The 24,508-nt window shown below is 49.0% G+C and overlaps 1 protein-coding gene and 1 pseudogene across 2 annotated transcripts in view; one reads left to right on the forward strand and one right to left on the reverse strand.

The window, feature by feature from the left end:
- The window catches only part of Bag3 (BAG cochaperone 3), a 28,359-nt gene extending 12,760 nt beyond the window's left edge, over positions 1-15,599 (reverse strand). Inside the window, exon 1 of one of the 2 annotated variants that reach the window (XM_004659212.2) lies at positions 15,098-15,599. In XM_004659212.2, the coding sequence (XP_004659269.2) occupies positions 15,098-15,283 (186 nt within the window). In that variant the 5' untranslated portion in view covers positions 15,284-15,599. The remainder of the gene's footprint in view (positions 1-15,097) is intronic. The other variant, XM_045141758.1, reaches the window with a different exon arrangement.
- On the forward strand, positions 788-9,711 carry LOC123463329 (annotated as a pseudogene).
- Positions 15,600-24,508: the final 8,909 nt, after the last annotated feature.

Raw genomic sequence — 24,508 nt, forward strand, 5'->3', positions numbered from 1 at the left:
AACACAGGTCCACAGACGGCCTCTTGGTAATACCAGCAACTTCCAGGTAAGACTCGCTATCAGCCCCATCCTGTCTGCAAATGGGGGCTCAGGTATCTGCCTTGTCTGGGTTGGCATACGGTGCCTGTGGCAATCACCACGTGGCAGGGAGTGGGGCACAAACACAGCCACCCTGGCCGATGACGACCAATCCTTGCCTCCTCATGCCCTCCAAGCAGCTCAGCTCATTATCCTTATCTTTGGCTAAAGACATCAGGAAAGTATACAAAACCCAATTAGGAAATCAGAGCCTCAGGGCCTCTGACTTCCACTGCTTATCTCACTACATTAATTTAGAAAATGAATTAATTTGTCCCTGTTTTGCATATTGCATTGAAACCCTCTGAGGCTCTCTTAGGGCACCAAACAACTCCATGCAATAGTCAGGATAAAAATCAGCATGGAAAATGTTAATAAAAATTTTGGAAAGAAAAAAAAAAATAAATTTTAAAAAATTTAAAAAAATCCTAATATCAAAAAAAAAATCAGGAAAAAAATGATCCCAAATGAACCAAAGTGTGCTCTATTAAACACAAGACATCGTTACTAGAGACAGCCCAGACAACTCCTCTGCCCATTGTCTACAGGAGAGTGCCTCTAGGCTCTTCTGTGAGTTTGTACCAAGTACAAGAGCACTAAAGAGGCAACTATGAGTTGTTTTTTTCACGTGTCCAGCGGTCCGGCTGGTCTGCAGCTCTCTCCCCTTGGGGGGCAGGGTGAGAGCAGTCGGAGCCGTGGGGTGAGCGTCATGGCCAGACAAGCATTTACAAAGTTCCTTCTGCTCTTTGACAACAGTGTGTTGGTTGAAAGGGGTGCAGCTGAACCTGTAACCAAAGGCAGCATTAGGCTTCCAGAAAAATCTCAAGGAAAAGTATTGCAAGCCACAGTAGTAGCTACGCCATCAGGCCCTAGGTGGAGAGATTCAACCAGCTAGTGTGAAAGTTGGAAATAAAAGTTCTTCTCCCAGAATATGGAGGCACTAAAGTAGGTATAGGTGACAGGGATTGTTTCTTATTTGGGGATGGTGACATTCTTGGGCAAGTATGTAGACTGAAATCACTGTTAAAATGGTACTGCATGAAGCTGCCCATTCCACTGAAGTTCTGAAATGTCTCATCATGTAACTAATTTCCATGCCTTCCTTTTATAATAAACTGGTGATATCTTTTTTTGTTGTTTATTTTTATTTATTTATTTGAGAGTGACAGAGAGAGAATGAGGCAGAGAGAGAGGAGAGTGGGTGCGCCAGGGCTTCCAGCCACTGCAAACGAACTACAGATGCGTGCGCCCCCTTGTGCATCTGGCTAACGTGGGTCCTGGGGAATCGAGCCTTGAGCCAGGGTCCTTAGGCTTCACAGGCAAGCGCTAACCGCTAAGCCATCTCTCCAGCCCTGGTGATATCTTTTTAAATATATATTTTATTTATTTACTTGAGAGAGAGAAAGAGGAAGGGAGGGAGGGAGGGAGAGAGAGAGAGAAAGAATGGGCATGCTAGGGCCTCCAGCCACTGCAAATGAACTCTGGATACATGTGCCCTCTTATGCATCTGGCTTACATGGATACTGGAATCAAACCAGGATCCTTTGGCTTTTCAGGCAAATGCCTTAACTTCTAAGCCATCTCCCCAGCCCCCTAATACCTTTTTAAAATTTTTAAAAAATATTTTATTTTTGTTTTATTTATTTGTCAGAGAACGGAGGGAGAGAGAGAACGGCACTCCAGGGCCTCCAGCCACTGCAAATGAATTCCAGACATGTGTGTCCCCTTGTGCATCTGGCTAACATGGGTCCTGGGGAATCAAACCTGGGTCCTTTGACTTTGCAGACAAATGCCTAAACCACTAAGCAATCCCTCCAGCCCTGGACTGGTGATACCCTTAAAAAAAAAAAAAAAAAAAAAAAGAGGCAACTGTGGGACACAGCATTTGGTCCTGCTTCCTTGGCCCGTGTGCTATGTGAACAAAATTAACTCCTCCCTAGACTTTGGTTATCTTAGCTATAAAATACAGGGAAGGCCCAGGAGGTTCTCAAACTGATAAGGGCAATGGAGCACCCAGCAAATTAATGAATGTATAAGTAAATAAATAAGCAGGCAAACAGACTGTAAGTCCAGCCCAACCAAGTCTCGTCAACAACCAGGAGCAACTGCATGGAGAAATGGCAATCTAGGGTTCACCTCAGAAACTGCTGTAACTCGAGGCAGCCTGAAGTTTCATATGCCAAAGGAAGCTGAACATCACCTCCACAGCCATGTGCTCCTTCCTACCTTAGAAGCAGGATGGGAAGACCAGCTCTTGGGTACCTGCTGGACAACATGGAGAAGAGATGACCTTGACCCACGCAGAGTTGCTCCCCTCTACTGAAGGGTGGCCCTCTGAACCCTAGAAATGGCTCTCAACCTTGGCTCTGTGCAATAGTGCACTCTGTCACCGTGGTCTGAGCCAAAGGTAACAATGGCAGCCCTCAACTCTCCCAACCTGACGGCCCTGGATTCTTAAGTAGGACACGGATTCTATTAACTGGGTTTTGAGGCCAGAAGAGCCTTCGCCCAGGTCAGATGTTGAGCTTCACTAACAGTATCTCAATTTCTGAAGAAGAAGAAGAAAAAAAAAAAGATGGAGGCAAGAGTGATTGTCTCCCCTTGGAGTTGGAACTTGGTAGGAAGTAAGTGGCTTGGCTGGCCTCTATCAGGTGAGGGAAATACACAAAGCCTTCATCTCAGCAGACAGGGCAGCTTCAATGTCTTACCACAACCTTTTGTGTGGCCCAGCGGGTCCTGTAAATAAATTAACCCCCCCACCCCACAGAGTGACACTGGCTCTTTCCTACTTTCTATACTGTTTGGGATGCTAACAGACTCTGGGCAAATCCCATAAGCTAGGCTCAGGTTCCACTCAAGTCCATTTACAGCACTACGTAAGGCTTTGTCCTGGAACTGCTGGGAAGGCAGGAGGTCTGCGCCAGCCACAAACTCCATGACCACCATGAGTCACAGGTGACTGGAAGTTTGCTCTCATGAGTCTGTTATTGAAATATAAGCATTTTTTCCTGGGATTAATAGAATTGACATCCCTACATGTTTCTATTCAAGAAAAATTTTAGGGAATTAAACCATGGTTGCTTCTATTTTTAACTGTGTCCAAATAAATAGGAATGAACCAGCCCGAGTCCTGGTCACAAGCTGCCACTCTGGGCTCCAATCCCTCCTCAGACAGAAAATGCTACTGACTCAGTTTCCCCAGCTATAAAAATCTTCACACCTTTTGGAATGTTTTCTATTGAAATGTCAAGAATGCATATGAAAAAAAAAGAATGCATATATGGATGTATCTCCTTATTTGTGTGTATGTCCCTTGTCTGCTACAAACAAACAACAGTTGCTTGTGTTCCTTTTTCCACCTGGCGTTACGTGGGTGTCTGGGGAACTGAACCCAGGCCGTCAGGTTTTGTGAGCAAGTGCCTTTAATTGCTGAGCCATCTCTCCAGTCCCCTTCTGTTTTTCTCTGTTGTTGTTGTTTTGGTTTGGTTTTGGTTTTTCAAGGCAGGGTCTCAATCTAGCTCAGGCTTACCTGGAATTCACTATGTAATATCAGGGTGGCCTCAAACTCACCACGATCCTCCTACCTCTGCCTCCCAAGTGCTTGGATTAAAGGCGTGCACCACCGCGCCCAGCTTATTCTCCAAGGGTTTTTAAAAGGTGGTTTTAGTTTGCTTCTTTACGGGGACATGTATTCCAAGCTGGTCTCAAACTCACTATGTAGCTCAAGTTGGCTTTGAGCTCGTGATCATTCTGCCTCTACCTCCCAAGTACTGGGACTACGGGCACGTGACACTACACCCTGTTGTTTCTGAAGAGTGAACTAAGGTGTGAGAAAGTCTTTGTAAACGTGGAGTGAGTCCCTGCACTGCACAGTGATGTCCCTTCACTCCAGACTTCCTGATGAGCCAGACTTCCTCCAGCAAGAAGAGCTGCTGGGGCCCTATTGCTCTGAAGTTCAGTTCCTGGGTAGTTCTCACCGAGCTGGAAACCAGAATGTTCACAGACTAGTTAGCAAGGACGATGCTGTCTCGCAAACCCAGCCACAAACCACTCTGAGGACAGGGGTCTGAACGCCCCTCTCTTTAAGAGGCCAGGCAGTTGCTCTGGGGACAGGGTCTCCACACAGACCAACTCCCACTGGGAAACAGCAGTCGACCACAGAGACTAAGGCTCTCTCAAACATCCAAAGACTCAGGGGAGGGAAGCTAAGCCAGGCCAGGGCACGTCATAGTCTGCCTAGAACAGAGCACCTGCCGTTATCAGCATTCTCACCGCATCCCTCACCAAGTCCACACGTGGTCCTCAGGCCAAGCATGCCCATCAGCAACCACTGGGGACTCAGGACCAGCCTCTAGCCTCCCCACTGCCCCTTACCCGTGGAACCTGCCCTCCGATTCCACTTAGCAGATGCTGGCACAAGGCAAAGCCCCTGATCATATGGGAAGCTAGCACACAGCCAGGCTGAGCAGCCCAACTGGAGACGCTTACATAGCTCCTCAACTCTGGAAAAATCAAAACACCCACTTCCTCTTCAGGCAAAAAGGAAATGCTTCCATCATTCTAATGCTGGGACTCTCAGATGGAAAAGTACCCGAATCTCCGTTCCAGAAACCACATTCTGCTGCATTTAAGGAGACCAGGAAGTGCTCACCCTCACACCTGGTATATTTCCACAGCCATTTCACCTGCCAGAAGCCAATATGCAGGCATCTGCTATGGGCGTGGGGGGGGGGGTGACAATGGACATGTGTTTGTGCAGAAGACAACTGACCAAAAAGAGAAGAAAAAAACTCTTCAACACAGTAGCTCGGGGAGGAAGACCCTCTCTGACTGGTGTTGAAGCCTTCAGGGAGACTCGTTGGGGACATTTCTCCCTACCCTATGCATTCTTCCCACAATAACTGGTGGAAGCAATTAAAAAGTCCCTCTCTTTCTTCTTTCTTCTTCTTTTTTTTTTTTTTTTTTTTTTTTGGTGAGAAAGAAAGAAAGGCAGAGAAAGAATGGGCATGCCAGGGCCTCCAGCCACTGCAAACAAACTCTAGATGCATGCGCCCCCTTGTGCACCTGGCTTACTTGGGTTCTGGGGAATCAAACCAAGGACCTTTGGCTTGGCAGGCAAATGCCTTAACCGCTAAGCCATTCACTCCAGCCCAAAAATCCCTTTCTTAAACTGGGTGTGGTGGCTTATGCCTGTAATTCCAGCACTGGGGAGGCTTTTAAAGCAAGAGGACTGCCAAGAGTTCAAGGCCACCTTAGGTTACAAACTAAAGCTTTGTCTCACTAAAAAACAACAACAACAACAAAAAAAAAAAAGTCCCTTTGCAAGGTGTGGTGGCGCACGCCTTTAATCACAGCACTCGGGAGGCAGAGGTAGAAGGCTTGCTGTGAGTTTGAGGCCACCTTGAGACTACGTAGTAAATTCTAAGTCAGTCTGGGCTAGAGAGAGACCCAACCTTAAAAAAAGAGGAGGAGAAAGTCCCTTTTTTGCTCCTTCCACCTGTAGTAACAGTAACCTTTCCGCTCCTCGTGAAGGTGGTCTGACTTTCCCTGCCCCAGACCAGGCACCTTAGAGACCCTGCCTCGCACTGTCCCCGGGGCTGCTCGGGGAGGGCTCTGAGCTCTCAGCGCAGTGATGCCGGCCCCACCCCGCCGCTCTAAATCTCGAGTAAGTCCACATCATGGAGCAGCGGGACCTGGTGGAAGATCCATAGGCCCAATAGCCTTCATCTGGCCCCTGCTGTGTTCCATGTTAGACCTGCCTATACAGCCCTCACGGGGCCACAGGAAGCCCGGGTGAGGGTTAAGGGCCATAGGGACATTGGCCGAGAGAGACGCATCTAAACTTGGGACAAGCTTTTGAGAAACTTACAAAGTTCTGAGAAACTTTTGGGGACTTACAGCTGGAGCACGGTCAAGAACACTGTATGGGGCAGCCACATGCCTACATGCCAGACACTCCTACCTCACGATTAACGTCCACTGGGGACCACACACAGGCTTCAGTTCAAGCTCTGCAACAAACCACCTTCCCCGTGACATCTCCCTTGATTCTCCCAACCCTGTCGGATGGTTGAAATTACTTTTTTGTTTGTTTTTCAAGGTAGGGTCTCACTCTAGCCCAGGCTGACCTGGAATTCACTATGTAGTCTCAGAGTGAGCTCACTGCAATCCTCCTACCTCTGCCTCCAGAGTGCTGGGATTAAAGGTGTGTGCCACCATGCCCAGCCATTATGTCCATTTTATAGAAAGTGAGTCTGAGGCTCAAGGAGAGCTAACAATTTACTTAAGACTTCCAGAACCCAGGCTTGTCTAGCAGTAAGATAGGACACATGGTATCTCTTTCCCTCCTGGACATTGTGTGGTAACACTCATAATCCCTAAACCCTTCATCTTCCTAGGGTAAAACAGCACCTACCTACCTACCTCCCTCCCTCACTCCCGGGCTGAGGCTCAGACCGGGAACATTCAGCTCATGTATGCTGCGGGTCAGGGAGCCACTGCTGTGTGCTGAGTCACCGGCCCAGCCAAGGCAGGGAGGGTTAGAAAGAATGAACACATTTGGCTCAATTTTGAGTCACTCTGACCCCAAGGCTGCTCTGGTACCCAGCAGCAGGGACCTATGGAGTGACAAGACCCTGCTCACCCTGGCATGTCCCAGGGCCGTGCTCTGAAGAGGAGGCCTGCTGCGCTGACCCCAAGGGTCCAGTCCAGCCAGCCAGTGCTGCCTCTGTTTACTCTGCCGCCTTCGTCATCTTCCACCGTTTTTGGATTTTCAAAACTATCCAGTCCTTACTTATTCACTTGGTATCCAAGATATTTTCTAAATAACTGAGAAAAGACTCCCTGTATTTCTTTGGTGATCCCCGCGTTGGTTCTGGAAACAGGAAATGTCTGCTTTCCAACAGGGCACAGCTCTGCTCTGGGCAGTGGAGGGGTTTAACAGGCTCCTGAGGTAGACAGGGAGCAATCTGCAATTCTGGGCAGCACTGCCTTGGCAGTAAAGAAGCATTGTATATAGTGTGTGATCTTTATGCCAGCCATAAGAAAAAAAAAATAATTTGAAAGGCTCCTGAGCCAGGGCCACAGGGGCTGTCTGCACAGCTCCGATCTGCGGCAGCTCTGGCTATTGGCTCCCAGCCCCTCCCCACAGACCTGCCAGGAGATGCTGTGTCACTGATGGGAACAAAACAGCTTCTCCAGACCTGTAAGAACAGACTTACAGGATCAACAAGGACATCCACATACAGAAAAAAGCCATTCAGAAAAAGATTAAAGGAACAGGCCCCTGGGGGACATTTGGGAGCCCAGGACAACACGACAGTGCCCAGGATAGGACAGAGGCTGTTTACACTTCGTCCAGGCAGCTTATCTTTACCCGCCTGTCTCGGACCCACACAGTCACACACACTGTCCTCAGCCCGTAAGACCTTGCCAGGCAGGGAGAGGCAGAGAAGAAACAGACTCTGTTTGGAACTCTCCACAGGGTTGAGAGCCCCAGGGCAAAACAGGAGGGCCTATCTCTCTTCCAAGAGATTCAAATTCCAGTAGCATGGAGTTCAGAGCAGGGACAGTCTGCTTCTAAGTGTCTGTCACTTCTACAGGACGGGGAACGCCACACCAGACTTTCTGTGGTACAATAGTGCAGATACATACTCTCTCTGGGTCATGACAGTTTCCTCAAAGGAACTGTCAGAGGACTTGGAGTTTTTACAAGGATTGTGAAAGCAAGTGTCTATGTCTGGCACATACACATCAATATGTTACTGGATCAAATACATTCCAAAAAAAAAAAAAATACATTCCATCCTACGACTTTTGTGTGTGTGGTTTTTCCAGGTAGGGTCTCTCTCACTCTAGGCCCAGGTTGACCTGGAATTCACTATAGAGTCTCAGGATCTTCCTACTTCTACTTGCCTAAGTGTTGGGATTAAAGGCTGTGCCACCATGCCCAGCTCTGAACTGTGTGTGTGTGTGGGGGGGGGGAGGGTGGTAGGGTCTCACTCTAGCCCAGGCTGACCTGGATTTCACTCTGTAGTCTCAGGCTGGCCTTGAACTCACGGTGATCCTCCTACTCAGGTGTGGGCCACCACACCCGGCTAAAGACTCTTTCTGATTAAGCTTTTGCAAACTACCTGGCTTCCCAAAAAACTACCAAAGTGCTAAAAATACCTTTACAGAAATGCGATTTATCTGCATGTAAGTGTGTAAAGCTTAGTAACACCAGATATTACCCGAAATATCACATGTGGGCTGGAGAGATGGCTCAGTGGTTAAAGGCACTATGGAGTTTGTTTGCATCATCAGGAAACCCATACTGTATCTCTGTCTGTCTGCCTCTTTTTCTCTCTCTCACATAAATATTTTAAAAACTATGTCAAGGCTGGAGAGATGGCTTAGCAGTTAATGCACTTGCCTGAGAAGCCTAAGCTCTCACGTTTGAATGTCCAGGTCCCACACAGCCAGGCGCAGGGACACAAGGGCACAATGTCATACATGCGCACAAGGGGGAGCGCGAGTCTGGAGTTCGTTGGCAGCAGCTGAAGACCCTGGCATGCCCATTCTCTCTCTCAAAAGTAAATAATAAAAAAATAAGTAGAAATAGCCGGGTGTGGTAGTGCATGCCTTTAATCCCAGCACTCGGGAGGCAGAGAGGTAGGAAGATCGCTGTGAGTTCTACACAGTGAATTCCATGTCAGCCTGGGCTAGGGTGGGACTTTACCTCAAAAAAACAAACAAAAATAATAACTAAATAAGTAAAAATAAAATCTATGCCACGTGCCTGAACAGAGACAGACTGATGTCTCCATCTGCACAGCAAGGTCTGGTGCCCGGCATCCCAAGTCCAGCCGTGAGTCTGAGATCTGAGGAAGCAGCAGCTCTGCGGTATCCAGGGGTCTCATGACAGGGTAGGGCAGGAGGATCGGGTCACACAGTGACACAGCCAAGTGGGATGGAGGATTCCCATTGGTGGTAGTCAGTACTAAAGGGTCTCAGAGGTTCCTAAGAAACAGGACCTCTGTCTTTCCTATTTAAGGTCTCTTAGCTACTTAAGACCAATTTAAAACTTACAAGGAAAAAACAGGATTTGATTATGTAGTTTCCTACGAGGAATGGTAACTATCAAAACATCATTTCTGAATGTCAATACACAGTAATAAACAGCTACTACAGTGGTTTATAAAAGGCAACCATGTGTCATTCTAGAAACAAGGACAGAGCTAATCAAGCCTCACGGGTGGTATGAAGCTTTTTGACTCACCACCAGCCCTGATAACATCCAACATTTAAGCCTTCATGGTCCTGGCTAATGTCAAACGCCACCAGTTCCTGTAACTACCCTCACAAAGGGCAAATTTACTTTACGAAACGGGACAAATTACATCCTCAGAGATGCAGTAGGTTCTTGTGCAAGGCAAACACAGGCTGTTCTTTAGAAGGAAAAATGCAGGTCTTGGATGAGCAGCCTCCCAAGGCATGTGGCCATGCTGGGTGGCCTGGAGGGGGAGCCCAGCCACTCACTTACCGACTGCTCTCTTCCAGGTCCAAGAGGCGGCCCCGCTCGCAATCGATCAGAAAGAGCAAATTAACCTCATCTTTAAAGAAAATCAAGAGGCTCTGCTGAGCCTGAAGTAGAATAAATGGAGCTCTCCACTTCAATCATAACTTACATCATTTCCAATTTTCTCTGAGAGGACCTTTCTAGCTCCCATGCCAGGGCACTGAGTATAACCTGTCAAATTATGATGGCGAGGTTCCACTGGGGCACAAGACAGGAGGGGGGCAGAGGCCTTCTTCCTGGGGGCGAAGGAAGGGGTCCGTGCTCTGGCACTGCCACTGGCTCGGCCTTCTCACACTCATCTCCAGCACCTGGAGTTTCCCCAAGAAGGAAAGTGGAAGGTACATGAAGCAGGCTCAGCTAGAGGGGTGCCAGGGCTCCCCGCATCTCAGCTCCCCTCTGCCCAACGGGACCAGGGGCCGTCGGGTGCGGAATCAGAATCACAGAACACCTTGAACTTACGGATTTCTGGGCCCCACTCCAGGCAATTCAGACTCAGCCTCGGCTGGGGTGTGGGAAGCAAAGGCGCCCCTGGAGTCTGCCAAAGCTGGGGATCCCAAGACCCACCACTGAGAAGAGCCCTGTCTGCCCGGCTTCCTGGGGAGTGTGCAAGCCATCAGGGCTCTAGAAAGCCCGCCTGTCATTTGTGAAGGACACACAGGCGTGAGCTGTGCATCTCCACACTCAACATGAATGCTCTCCCTTCTACAGGAAAAGGAGTCTGGGCTGGTAGGAACTTGTCAGGAAACTGAAAAGCAGGAACTGCTGGACAGAAAGGCACTGGATGACAGCAACCCCACCGCCTCGGGATAGACAAGACACTGGCTTTCACTTGCCTCCTATAAAAGCCAGGATCAGAGGCTTCCCCTAACCACTTACTGAGCGTAGAGGATGGCCTCCGAGAGTTTCACTGTAAATAAACAACGCACTAGCCTTTCTCACCACTTCTTTGCCAATCTGGCTTGACTGTAGATATCCTAGCTCTTGACCCCGTGTGGTAGCACACACCTTTAGTCCCAGCACTAGGGAGGCAGAAATTGGGAGAATCTCCATGAATTCGAGGTCAGCCTAGACTACAGTGAGACCCTACCTTGGGGGGGGGGGGATCCTAGCTTTCTCTTGTTCTCACACTCCAAGAGAATCTTCCCTAACAGCATTTCTTCCTTGAAGTGGGGAATGCTCAGAGGGACCCTTACCATCTCCAAGATAGCTTTTTGTTTTAGGCCAGTCAAACCAAATTTCTAATATAAACTGATATTACAGGTTTCCCATTGTATGTACCCTATAGTAAGGTGTGCTTAGTCAAATCACAGAGTCATGGGGATATTCTAAGATCATCAAAGCATGGTTTGAAAGCAGCAAGGCCCAGCCTCAAGTGTATAGTTTGAGCCACTTGGCTCCTTGACTAAAACTTTTCTCCTTATGTTTTGGTGCTGTGCTGATAAATAAACTCAGAGTTAATCTGATTTAAAAAAAAAACCTTTTCTCGAACTAGAGGGGTGGCTCCGTGGTTAAAGGCGCTTGCTCACAAAACCTGTTGGCCTTGGTTTGATTCCCCAGTACTGATACAAAGCCAGATGCACACAAACTGAAGCATTCACCCAGGATTCGTCTGTAGCAAGAAGCCCTGGCTTACTCACTATCATTCTTTCTTGCTTTTTCTCCCCCTCCCTCCCACTGCAAATAAAACTATCTTTAAAAAAAAAAAAAAAAAAAAAACTTCTGGCCAGGCGTGGTGGTGTACACCCTACGCCTTTAATGCCAGCACTCTGGAGGCAGAGGTAGGATAATCACCATGAGTTCGAGGTCACCTTGATACTACAGAGCGAATTTCAGGTCAGCCTGGGCTACAGCAAGATACTACCATGAAAAAACAAAAAGTAAAAATAAAATTTAAAAAAAAATCCCTTTTCTTGAGTTGATCACAACCAGTCCTCAAAATCTAAGCAAGATGGATGTGGTGATGCACCCCTTTAATCTGAGCACTCAGGAGGTGGAAGATCCCCTATGAGTTCAAGGCCAGCCTGGGCTACAGAGTGAGTGCCAGGTCAGCCTGGGCTAGAAAAGGGTGAGACCTGCCTCAAAGAAACAGAAGTCCAAACAAGCACAGCAGAGGTCGCTGGTGGCATTACACAGAGATACACAAGCCCGGGCTGGAGAGATGGCTTAGCAGTTAAGCGCTTGCCTGTGAAGCCTAAGGACCCCGGTTCGAGGCTCCGTTCCACGTTAGCCAGATGCACAAGGGGGCGCACGCGTCTGGAGTTCATTTGCAGAGGCTGGAAGCCCTGGCACGCCCATTCTCTCTCTCTCCCTCTATCTGTCTTTCTCTCTGTGTCTGTCACTCTCAAATAAATAAATAAATAATTTAAAAAAAAGATACACAAGCCCACACACTTGTTTCATAAAACGTCAAACCACTTCCCACTGGTGAACTGACAGACATACTGCCTCTAATTAGGCAGCCCACACAGTCCTCCTCTTGCTGTTGCTGCTAGCTGGGTACCTTCAGAAATACACGGGAATTTTCATCAATAAAATAAACAGTGAACTAAGATGACTGTTAAGGACCTTTCAACTTTTTTTTTTTTTTTTTACTTTAAACTGTAACTAAAATTTTCAAACCAACTTTTCCAGCCTAGGACTTACGATTTAGTATTCCGTACTCTGTTTAGGTCAAAAGAATAAAAGGTAAAATCAACTTGGTTTCTCTCCCCCTATACCGAATAGGAAACCTCAGTTTGACCCATCTACTGGGTGGCCACAGCAAGATTCCAACTTGCTAGGCAAGTTTCATGTTGAAAACAAAGTGGCTGTATATGTGCTCAAACTTGATCCTGACTGCTCCAGTGTCTATAGGAAGGAGGCCTCAAAACTACAGTTGTGAAGTGACCGCAGTGCTCAGCGCTGCAGTATCTCTATCACACCTTCCAAGGCTCAGGGTTTACTGCGGAAGAGGTGACAGAAAGAATGTAAGAGCCAAAGGAAGGGTAGGACTCCTTACAACGTGCTCCCCCCAGACACAAAATGGCCTGGATATCCATGGCCTCACAGTGCCTGACACTACCTACACAAGACCATCATAAGAGGAGGAAAAGATCATGACATCAAAATAAAACAGACTGACTGAGAGGGGAGCGGATATGGAGAATAGAGTTTTAAAGGGGAAAGGGGGGGGAGGGCATTACCATGGGATTATTTTTATAATCATGATAGTTAATAAAAAAATTTGAAAAGAAGAAAGAATACAGTTGTATATAACACTGTAGATCTATGATCCGAAGAGGACTGGCTTGAAAAGTTCACTGTCACCCAATCATGGATTCAACAGACACATAAAAAGGAATATTTAACTATGTCCATCCCAGCTAATGAGACTCTTGTGCTAATCTTCATAAATATAGAAATAATTTCTTGTTAATGTAAACTGCTTAACGTACATCTCACTGCTGAGTATCAGAATCTCATCAATAATTTGGTGGTGGTTTGTTTTTTGAGGTAAGCTCTCCCACACTAACCAAAGATGACCTGTAACTCACTCTGCTGCCGATCCCTCTATAGAGATTGGGCACGCCAGGGCCTCCAGCCGCGGCGACCCCTGTGCATCTAGCTAAGGTGGGTCCTGGGGAACCGAGCCTCGAACCGGGATCCTTAGGCTTCACAGACAAGCGCTTAACCGCTGAGCCATCTCTCCAGCCCCTTACCAGTATTTTTAAGGAAAAAATAAGGCAGGCTGAAGGATAGCCCAGAGGTAGAGAATTCACCCAGTTTTCTCAAGTTCCTGAGTTCAATCCCCAGCACCACATACATAAAAACGAATTTTCTAAAATTAATTATAAAGCATATTTAACATGGTTAAGTTTTATCCCAAAAATAACTTATAAACTCTTTACTGTTTTTATTTGGGGGGAGTGGGGTCTTATTCTTTGAAGCAGGGTCTCACTCTGTAGACCAGGCCAGCCTTGAGAACTCCGCACATTTCCTACCTTAGCCTCCCAAGTGCTGTGATTGAACATGTGTACCATTAAGCCAAGCTGCCTTTTTTTTTTTTTTTTTTGCTTTTTTGAGGTAGGGTCTCCCTCTAGCCCAGGCTGACCTGGAATTCACTTGGTAGTCTCAGGGTGGCCTTGAACTCATGGCCATCCTCCTAACTGCCTCTCCCAAGTGCTGGAATTAACGACGTGCGCCACCACGCTGGGCAACATTCTTTAAGCACATTTATCAAACTTTTTCATTTTGAAAAGATCAAACTTACAGAATTATTAATCATTATGCTAACTATAATTTCTGTGAATTATATTTTCAAAGATCCAATCCAAGTAATTATTTTCATACCTTCAATCCAAATTAGTTTTTTAGGACAGGAATTTGTATATAGCCCAAGCTAGCCTTAACTCAAGCTCTCTTGCTTTAACCACCTGACTGCTGGGATTACAGGCTTGTGCCACCATGCCAGGCTTCATTCCACAAAATTTGTATTTTCAAATATCCTTACATATATGTCAAGGAGGAATAAGGCTGTAATATTCCAAAGAGTATCATTTCTCAGTTACTTGTGTACTGAAAACAAATCCTGAATATTTTAACACTACAACATGGAAGAGAACTTATTAATAAAAAATTCTCTCTCCAGTGTGAGGCAATGTCTCAAGGCAACGGCCAAGTATGAGAGAATAATCTCAAATGTTCAGTTTTGAAACTGCCAGAGAACTTTTTTTTTTTTAATGAGTCACGCTAGAATACCTTCTTACTGCAAGCAGGTTCCATCAAGAATACAATTTTAATTTCAAAAATAATGTATTTACACCAACCCCCTGAGTCACTCTATGCCTGAGACCCAGGGCAGAGTCAAGATAAAACTCCCTAAAACCAAGTTCGAGAACTTCAAAAGCGAAATTCCCCAAAACATCTTCCACCCCTAGCTGAGTGCACCCCCCCACTGCAAGATCAGTAGAGGGAACCAAGGGGTGTCGTGTCGGGGATACCATCCAGGCGAGCCAAGAGGCCTGGCCTGGGCCATCACTGGTGACTGTCGTCAGGCCAAGTCACCCCCTCCGGTGGACCGGCCCAGGGCAGCTCCAAAGCCACCCGCGCTTCGCCCCTACGTATGGAGGGGATTGAACGTGACCCGCCAACCCCAGCGCGGGGTCGTACTTCGCGGGCCACCCTTCTCGGGGCTCCCCCGGGCCGGACGCCAGTCAAGGGCGTGCCTAGGGCGGGGCGCGCCGCCGGGCGCAGCAGGACGCGGCGGGTGTCCCCTGGGGGGGGGGGGAGGAGGGGGGAAGGAGGGGGGAAGGAGGGGGGGAGGGAGGGAGTGCGGGGGCGCCGACGACCCGGGGTCGGAGGGCGGCTGTCACCGGCCCGGGGCGCGCTCGCGTCCCCCTGCCAGGGCCCAAGTCCCACGGGGTCCGACCCTTGTCCGGATCCACTTCGCCGTCGAAGGTGGGGGTCGCGAGCCTGGCTCACCTTGGGGCCCTCGGGGCTCACGCGGGGGTCGTTCCACGTCGTGGTGCGGCTGTTGTGGTCCACGAAGAAGGGCCAGCCGGTCTGCGGGTCGATCTTGATCTCCCAGCCCGGGGGCAGGGGGTCGCGGTCTCCCGCGCCGTTGCCGGACGCCATCTGCACCACGGGCGAGTGGGTGGCGGCGCTCATGCTGAGGTCGGGGGGGCACGGGGGTGGGCGGTCCGCCCGATGCGGCGGGGGGTCGCGGAGTTCGGGGACGCTTGGCCTTCGCCCCGAGGTCGGAAGGAGGACTGGAGGAGCTCTGCGCGCCGCCGACGTGTCCGGGAAGCCGGCTCCGGGCACCTTTATGAATTAAAGGAGGGAGTGACGTGGCCGGAGAGGGCTGGAAGTATCTGGAAATAGCCTCCTCGCTGCCAAAGGGGAAGGAGGAGATAAAGGGAGGCAGCAACTGGCCGGCTTAGAAACTTCTGGTCCCATCCAGAGAAGTTGGCGGCCGCCCGTGGGCGGGATGCGGAGCTCCGCCCTGAGTCATCGGCTGAAATCGCGGCGGGGGCGGGGCCGTGGGCGGGGCCTCCGAGGGGGCGTGGTCTCTGGCCCCGCCCCCCTCCTCCTCCCCGTTCGCTTTCCCTGGTGCAGACGTCGCGGTGCGCTGGACTCGGGGCGCAGCGTTCTCGCGCTCCGCCTCTGCGGGGGTCCCGGCGTGAGTGCCCCGAGTCTGGCAAGTGCGTGGGGCCTGGTCGCCCCGCTTTCGTAGAACCAAGTCAACATCTTTGAGTCAGGGAAGGCTCGCCCGCCCCCCCCACCTCACGTCCCCCGTGACACGGATGCGGAGGCTGGGAGGGCGGCCACCGGCGTCCTGCGGTGACGTTTGAAGCACTTTCTCTCCAAGTCTTGGGGATACCCGGAGAAGAGTTCTGGAACGCCGGCCTGACGTCACAGCCCCCCCAGGAGGAAAAGGAAAGGAGGGGGAGGGAAACTCACCTGACTGCTTTGGAGAGCGGAAGGAAGGGAAGATCGCGGCGGCTCGCGGCTGTATTCCCCCATCCTCTCAAATGCAGCCGGGCGATGGCAGACTTTAATGAGAAGTCACGTTCTGTGGAGTTTGGGCCCTTTTAATAGAGAGGTTGGTTATTGTCGCCTTATATCTGGACTCTCATTTGGAAAATAAGAACCAGAGCAAACCGTGGTTGGTTGGTTATAGAATCCCCCACGACCCGACCTCATTGAGCCTGCTCTCCAGCGCGCTCCAGGAGAATGTTTTGGAGGATCCAGAGGGTCCAGTAGTTTCATGTGGACTCTTCCCCTTACCTCAGAAACACATTGAGCTAATTAATTAACATAGAGCCCCATTTCCCAACTCAGTGTAAAGAAGGCTCTGGAACTTTCAAGACACACCACTTCTGGCCTCTTGCAACCCTCAGATTCTGGAACAAAAGCTGAAGAAGTTGGCTAATCATTTACAATGGAATTATTTCCAATTCCAGGTACCTCCTTTGTAAGCTTTGAAGTCCAAAAACTCACTTTTGTAAAAGTACAATGGGAGTTGGGCCTCAGGAACTGTGTAGAACCCTAGTTGCCATGATACATTACATTTTTATTACATTTTTTTAAGGTTATACTCTTATATCCCCTTTCCCCGTCCCCATTCCACTGAGGGCCCTCCTCATGGGGTTATTCACTGTGGGGTCGTGAAGACCTCAGTCAGTCCCTTGTGGGGGGCATGTATAGGGATTATCCTGTCCACTATGTGACTCTTCAGTCTTTCTGCCCGCTCATCTGCAGTGTTCTTAGATCCTCGACTGGCATGTTAGCAGTGTGATTCAGTGTTGAGCTCTCTGCTGCCCTTGGATTTCTGCTCTGATGTGTTTTCAGTGACCGCAGTGTCTGTCACATCTCCCTGGAGCTGGTTGTCTGGCTAGCAGTGAGAGGAGTCAAAGTGATTTTTTTTTTTTAATTTTTATTTATTTATTTATTTGAGAGTGACAGAGAAAGAGGCAGAGAGAGAATGTGGCCACCAGGGCCTTCAACCACTGCAAACGACTCCAGACGCGTGCGCCCCCTTGTGCATCTGGCTTACCTGGGTCCTGAGGAGTCAAACCTCGAACTGGGGTCCTTAGGCTTCACAGGTAAACACTTAGCCGCTAAGCCATCTCTCCAGGTTTTTGTTTCTTGAGGTAGAGTCTCACTTTAACCCAGCCTTACCTGGAACTCACTCTGTAGCACCAGGCTGACCTCAAACTCAAAGCAATCCTCTGTCTTTGTTTCCTGAGTGCTGGGATTAAAGGCATGTTCAAACACGGCCAGCTCAAAGTGATTTTTAATTTCTCCTTTGGGTTTTTCTGAGGCAGTGTTTCACCCTAGTCTAGCCTGACCTGGAACTCACTATGTAGCTCCAGGCGAGTTTCAATTCATAAAGATCCCCCTTCTCAGCCACCAGAGGATTAAAGACATGTACCACCATGCTGGGTTTGCAACTTTTTTTTTTTTTTTTTTTTTTTTTCAAGGTAGGGTCTCACCAGCCCAGGCCGGCCTGGAATTCACTATGTAGTCTCAGGGTGGCCTGGAACTCACAGCGGTCCTCCTACCTCTGCCTCTCAAGTGTGTAACTTTTCTTCTTTTTAAAATCTTGCTATATGGCCCTAGCTGACCTAGAAGTCGCTGTAGCGACCAGGCCCCTCAGAATGCTGGGATTACAGGTGTGAGTCACCACCCCTAGCTGTGATTTTTTTTTTTCTTTTTCTCGATCTTCTTCCTTTACTCCTGTGGGTTTCCACCACTACAGTTTATTAAACACTGAGACAGTTCTCTGCTGCCTCCGCCCACACACACAGGCAGGGAGGAAGCGGGTCCCTTTGGGATTGACATAACTGCTTCTGATGGCTGCACCATACTGCACTGGGAGCTCAGATGGGTTTCTCTAAAGCAGAGCCATGAGGCTGGAGAGCTGGCTGGAAGAAGACTGATGGCTTTTTCTCTCCTTGTCCCTGGGGCACTCGGGCTCTAAGCTTCCTGGAGTTAGTTTGTCCAGATCAGAAACCCAAACGTGGCCTCCGATTTTCCATTCACTCTCACCATCTAGTCGTCACCTCCTGCTAAACATGCCTTAAGGGAGCACTCTTTTTTTTGTTTGTTTGTGTCTCTTTTGCTTTTTTGAGGTAGGGTCTCACTCTAGCCCAGGCTGACCTGGAATTCATTGTGTAATCTCAAGGTGGCCTCGAACTCATGACGATTCTACCTCTGCCTCCCAAGTGCTGGGATTAAAGGCGTGCGCCACCACACCCGGCCCAGGAAGCACTCATTTCTCTTCAGTGCCACCACACTCAGCAGATCACCCTCGCCTCTCCTCTGGATCCTGGCACAGCCTCCTAATGTGTCTCGCAGCCTCTAGTCTTATCTGGAGCCCCTTTCCCACACGGTAGCTTTCAAGCACAAAAAGGACCTTGCTCTTGTCTGATTAGGCTCCTTAATGCTGCCCATTACCTCTCTGGTCAAGTCCACTCTTCCTTGGCGTGGTGTACACGACCCTTCTTCACCCTGCTCTCATAATCCAGCTGGTGCTGCTGAACCATGTCATACACGCACTGATTGTTTTTTTTTTATTCATTTTTCATTTATTTATTTGAGAGCGACAGACACAGAGAGAAGACAGATAGAGGGAGAGAGAGAGAATGGGCGTGCCAAGGCTTCCAGCCACTGCAAACGAACTCCAGATGCGTGCGCCCCCTTGTGCATCTGGCTAACGTGGGTCCTGGGGAATCGAGCCTCGAACCGGGGTCCTTAGGCTTCACAGGCAAGCGCTTAACCACTAAGCCATCTCTCCAGCCCGCACACTGATTCTTCTGGATAGGTCTTCTCTCCACCCCAGCCACCAAACCTCCTTCTTCTGCCTGCCCAGCTCCTCTCTGTAAGGTGTTACTTTCTGCCTTTGGCACCACCACTCTCCCTTGTCCTCCTGTCCTCGGCCATGTGACCTTCTAGGTGCTCCCGTCCAAATCGCGTACCCCCATTTGCCCTGCAATTATAATTGCTTGTTTGATGGTCTCATTTGCTCATGGGTTGAGCTTCTTGAGTAGGAGCAGTAACATAATCACCACCGTGGCCCCATGCTCCAGCGCAGTGCCCAATGATTAACAGTACCCAACCAATGAGAATCCTTATAGCTGCCTTTTCTTGAGCAATGACTGTCAGGTCCTCTGTGAGCAGCTTTGTGGGAATTATCACAGCTCATCTTTTTATTTTTTATTTTCGAGGTAGGGTCTCACTCTAGCCCAGGCTGACCTGGAATTCACTATGGAGTCTCAGGGTGGCCTCAAACTCATGGTGATCCTCCTACCTCTGCCTCCCGAGTGCTGGGGTTAAAGGTGTGCGCCACCACGCCCGGCACATCTCATCTTTAAAATATATATATATATTTATTTGACAGAGAGAAAGAGGCAGGGAGAGAGAGAGAGAGAGGGAAAGAGGGAGAATGGGCATGCCAGGGCCTCCAGTGCTGCAAACTCCAGATTCATGCGTCCCCTGGCTTATGTGGGTCCTGGGAATCAAACCTGGGTCAGTCCTTTGGCTTTGTAGGCAAGCGCCTTAACTGCTAAGCCATCCCTCCAGCCCTCACATCTCATCATTGTGGCAAAAGTGGTGATGTGCTGCTCAAAATCTTCCAGGAATGAGGGTCTGTCTTACTGTACCTGCTGCTGGGAAAGTTGCATGAAGAAGTCGGGACTTGTCCCATTTATCTGCTGGCAGCATTAAGAGACATGGGCAGTTATTATACCTTTTGTGAGCTTGGGAGATGACTCAGTGCCTGTTGTGCAATTGTGAGGACCCAAAGTTTGGGTCCCCAGAACCCATATAATGCTGAACACGGTAGCTTGGGCTTGTAATCCCAGCACTCCTACATAGAGCTGGGAGGTGTAGATAGAATTCCAATGCTCGTGGCCCAGTAGCGGAGCTACCATGCTCAGCTATGAATGAGAGACCTTTCCTCAAACAAAGTAAACAAGCCTATCCTCTGGTCTCTATATAGTACCATGGCCCACCCCAGATACATATGCACACAGAAGATTTTTAATTTTGTTTAACTTTTTAGAGAGAGCAAGACACACACGCACTCACACACACACAGAGAATTGGTGTGCCAGGGCCTCAGCCACTTCAATCAAACTCCAGACATTTGCACCACCTTGTAGGCATATGTGACCTTGGACTTACCTCAACTTTGTGCATCTGGCTTACTTAGGATCTGGAGAGAGATGCAGCATGAGTCCTTAGACGTTGCAGGCAAGCGCCTTAACTGCTAAGCCATCTCTCCCACCTGTTTTTTGTTTGTTTGTTTGATTTTTGTTGTTTTTTTCGGTATTATTTTTATTTTTTTATAATTTTTATTTATTTATTTGAGAGCAACAGACACAGAGAGAAAGACAGATAGAGGGAGAGAGAGAGAATGGGCGCGCCAGGGCTTCCAGCCTCTGCAAACGAACTCCAGACGCGTGCGCCCCCTTGTGCATCTGGCTAACGTGGGACCTGGGGAACCGAGCCTCGAACCGGGGTCCTTAGGCTTCACAGGCAAGCGCTTAACCACTAAGCCATCTCTCCAGCCCTGATTTTTGTTGTTTTTTTAAAAGCCCTTTGTGTATATGAGGAAACAGGCTTAGAGATGTTTAGTAACTTGCTCGCTGTCACATAGACCATGCTCAGCTGTCCTGTGGGGATCAGCCTCACTGAAGAGAACAGCCTTGTTCAAGATCACACTCCCTTTGGCAGCAACCTGCACCCAATGACTGACCCATCGAAGGGCATTCTATCTAGCCCTTTGGTCCAACTCAGTGCTAATGGGCCCTCTCAGCTCCCATACTTTCTGAGATTGTTTGCTGTTTTCTTTGGGGCTGCATCACGGGGCTGCATCACAGGGCAGCTTGACTCTGTGTTGGTCTTAAGAAAATTCTTGACCGGAGCTGGAGAGATAACTTAGCGATTAAGGCGCTTGCCTGCAAAGCAAAGGACTTGGATTCGATCCCTCAGGACCCCCATAAGCCAGTTGCACAAGGGGGCACATACATCTGGAGTTCATTTGCAGCAGCTGGAAGCCCTGCATGCCCATTCTCTCTCACACACACATACACACATAAATAAAAATAAAATATTTTTTAAAAAATGCTTGATCAAGTTCTGCTTGCTAACCTCTATCTCAGTCTGATCCAGGCTTGGTGGCACAGGCCTATAATCCAAGCTACTGTATGAACTGAGGCCATAGGCTGTCAAGTTCAAGGCCTGCCAAGGATACAAAGAAACCCAAACTGCAACAGTGCTCTCAGGAGTTCCCTGGCTAGGCGTTAACATGACTCTTCTTTCACAGATGAACAACTTGGATTTAGAGATGCTGGCTGTGGTGGCTTGACTCAGGTGTATCCCATAAATGCATGTGTTCTGCATGTTAGCTCTGTAGCTGGTGGCAGTTTGGGAATTAGAGCCTCCTGGAGGTGATGTATTGTTGGGGGCGGGATTATGGGTGTTATGGCCAGCTTCCCCTTACCAGTGTTTGGCACACTCTCCTGCTGCTGTTGTCCACCTGATGTTGGCCAGGAAGTGATGCCCACCCTCTGCTCATGCCATCATTTTCCCTGCCGTCATGGAGCTTCCCCCTGAGTCTGTAAGCCAAAATAAACCTTTCCTCACACAAGCTGCTCTTGGTCAGGTGTTTTCTGCCAGCAATGTCAGGCTGACTGCAATACTAGCTTACAGCTTTAATTGGAGGTGGGATTTGAATGGAAGCAATTAACTTTAAAGCCCACACTACTAATCTGGCATTCAGTGCATATGATAAATGAATCAGTGGCACAGTCCCACTAATCACCAAGGGAGAAGGTTAAAAGCTGAAATCTAGAGGCATAGCTTTGTGCACACAGTTTTTCTCAATGCTGAGGAAACTGCCAGCAGACAGCTGCCGTGGAAGATTCCAAATCGTCTTCTCAATGTGTCTGGGCTGGGCTGATTCATAGCACAGGTCAGACGGGGGGCTCCAGCCCAGCTATGATAGTGCTGTAAATGAAAATGTCACCCCAAAGACTTCGGTGTCTGGGTGATTCAATCCATTTCTAATGGAACATGAGCTGGCATCAGGGAACAGTCAGTTCTCCCTGATCTATTCAAAACACTGATTATCCCAAATCATATTTGTTGATCTTTGGAACGCTATCAGCAGTTAGAACACGCAGCTAGGCCTACCTTCCCCAGCAATCCCCTCCTTGTTGCTTCCACAGTGGGCAGACTAGGCCAGGGGTTGGGCAAGTGCATGTGGAGAGAGGTGCCACAGGCAGTAGGTGTTCAATAGAGGGAGGAGGATGGAGACACTTCTGGTCTGGTTATGTTATAGAGACTCAGACGATAAGTTCTATAAATACATGCTGGTGGAGGTGGAGGGGGAAATCAATATGGCTGAGCTGCAGCGTTTCAGATTGCAGCCCTAGCTTTGCATCTGTTTGTCATTAAAAGTTAAAGTGCGCGTGCTCCAGCCCAGCTGCCCTGTGTTCTCTGACGTCCTGTGGCAGGTCCATCCTGTATCGAGCACGGGGCCTTCAGTCATAAGCCAGCCCGTTTTGCTATTTAACTCTCTGCATACTTCCCTGAACGGATGGCAGGAGCCGCGGAACCGGGGGTTATAGAAGTAAAAGCTAAGGTTTTATTGCTGTTTGGAGAGAGAAAGGGGTTGGACTGAGGGCTTGTGGGACCTGGGTGCTGGCCAGGAGAGGGCAGAGCAAGCAGAAGCAGGAGCTGTAGTCTAGAGGGCTGTGCAGGGTTGGATAGTATAGCCCCCCACCCCCGCCCAGTCCATGTCCATCTGAAACCTCAGAATAGGTCTGGAGAAGTGGCCCAGTGGTTAGAGGCGCATTCTTGCCAAGCCTAATGGCCTGAGTTCTTTTTCCCAGTACCCATGTAAAGCCAGATGCACAAAATCACACATTCGTCTTGAGTTTGTTTGCAGTGGCAGGATGCCCTGGCATGCCCATTCTCTTTCTCTCTTTCTGCCTGCTTCTGTCATTCAAACAAATAGGGCCTTGTGGCACAATGGTAGTGCACTGACTCCAAATAAATAAATAAGTACATTTTTAGGGCTGGAGAGATGGCTCCACCGTTAAGGTGCTTACCTGCAAAACCCAACAATCCAGTTATTGATTCTTTAGTACCCATGTTAAGCCAGATGCACAAACTGGCCTGGGAGTTCGTTTGCAGTGGCTGGAGGCCACGGTGTGCCCATTCTCTCTCTCCTCTCTCTTTGTTTGCAAATAAATAAATATTTTTAACAGTTAAAAACCTCAAAGCCAGGCGTGGTGGCGCATGCCTTTAATCCCAGCCCTTGGGGAGGCAGAGGTAGGAGGAACACCATGAGTTCGAGGCCACCCTGAGACTACAGAGTTAATTCCAGGTCAGCCTGGGCCAGAGTGAGACCCTACCTGGAAAAACCAACAAAAAAAAAAGTTAAAACCTCAGAATATCATCTCACTTTGCCAATGTGACCAGATCAAGATGAAGTCACTCTGACTAAGGGTAGGCCCTGATGCAGCAGCTAATGTCCTTATAAGAAGAAGATGTGGACGCAGACGCAGGCAGACTCTCGGCGGGAGGACCGCGTGTGCTCACAGAGTGATGCTTTTACGAGCCAAACAGCTCCAAGGACTGCTGGCAACCATCCCAGAAGACAGAAGAGGCAGGCAGGACTCTTCTCTAGCACCTTCTAGAGACAGCATTGCCCGGATTACTCCTCAATGTCTGACTTCCGGACCATGAGCCAACAAGGCCACGCAGCTTCTTAGTCCCTTGTTAGGCTGGGCCTAAAGATAAAAACAGCAGCCACACCACATATCTCTCTTGCCTGACTTCTGATCAACACTCAGAACTGTCACTCTTGCCGTCCCAGTAGGAGCTTCCCCTTCTGGAGCAGGGACAACAAGCTATCTCATTTGGCCCTGTTGCAGTCAGGTCTGCATTGTTGGCAGAAATGACCCGACCAAGAGCAGCTTGTGAGAAAAGAGGTTTATTTTGGCTTACAGACTCAAAGGGAAGCTTCCATGATGGCACGGGAAAATGACGACGTGAGCAGAGGGTGGACATCACCCCCTTGGACAAATCTCTAAGTCCGATAATTCTAGCCAGCAAGTCTCTGGAGTTCCAATTCTGCCCCTCCAGCTAGGCTACTCACAGACCTGGGAAACTTCACTCTGGGCCGGCAGCTCCTTAGCAGCCATCCTGTGGTCCCGGCATCTCCACTGGGTCTCCACTGCAAGCCACGGGTCATCCTCATGGCTCCATCGGGTCTCCTTGCAGGCAACCAGCAAACCTGCTTCACACTGCCCATGGCTATTTCCGAAACACAAGATGGTGTTGCAAACTCAATGACCCTCTCTCTCTGCATTTCTTATA

The sequence above is a fragment of the Jaculus jaculus genome, chromosome 1 (genome assembly GCF_020740685.1).
Source record: "Jaculus jaculus isolate mJacJac1 chromosome 1, mJacJac1.mat.Y.cur, whole genome shotgun sequence".
Classification (NCBI taxonomy): domain Eukaryota; kingdom Metazoa; phylum Chordata; class Mammalia; order Rodentia; family Dipodidae; genus Jaculus; species Jaculus jaculus.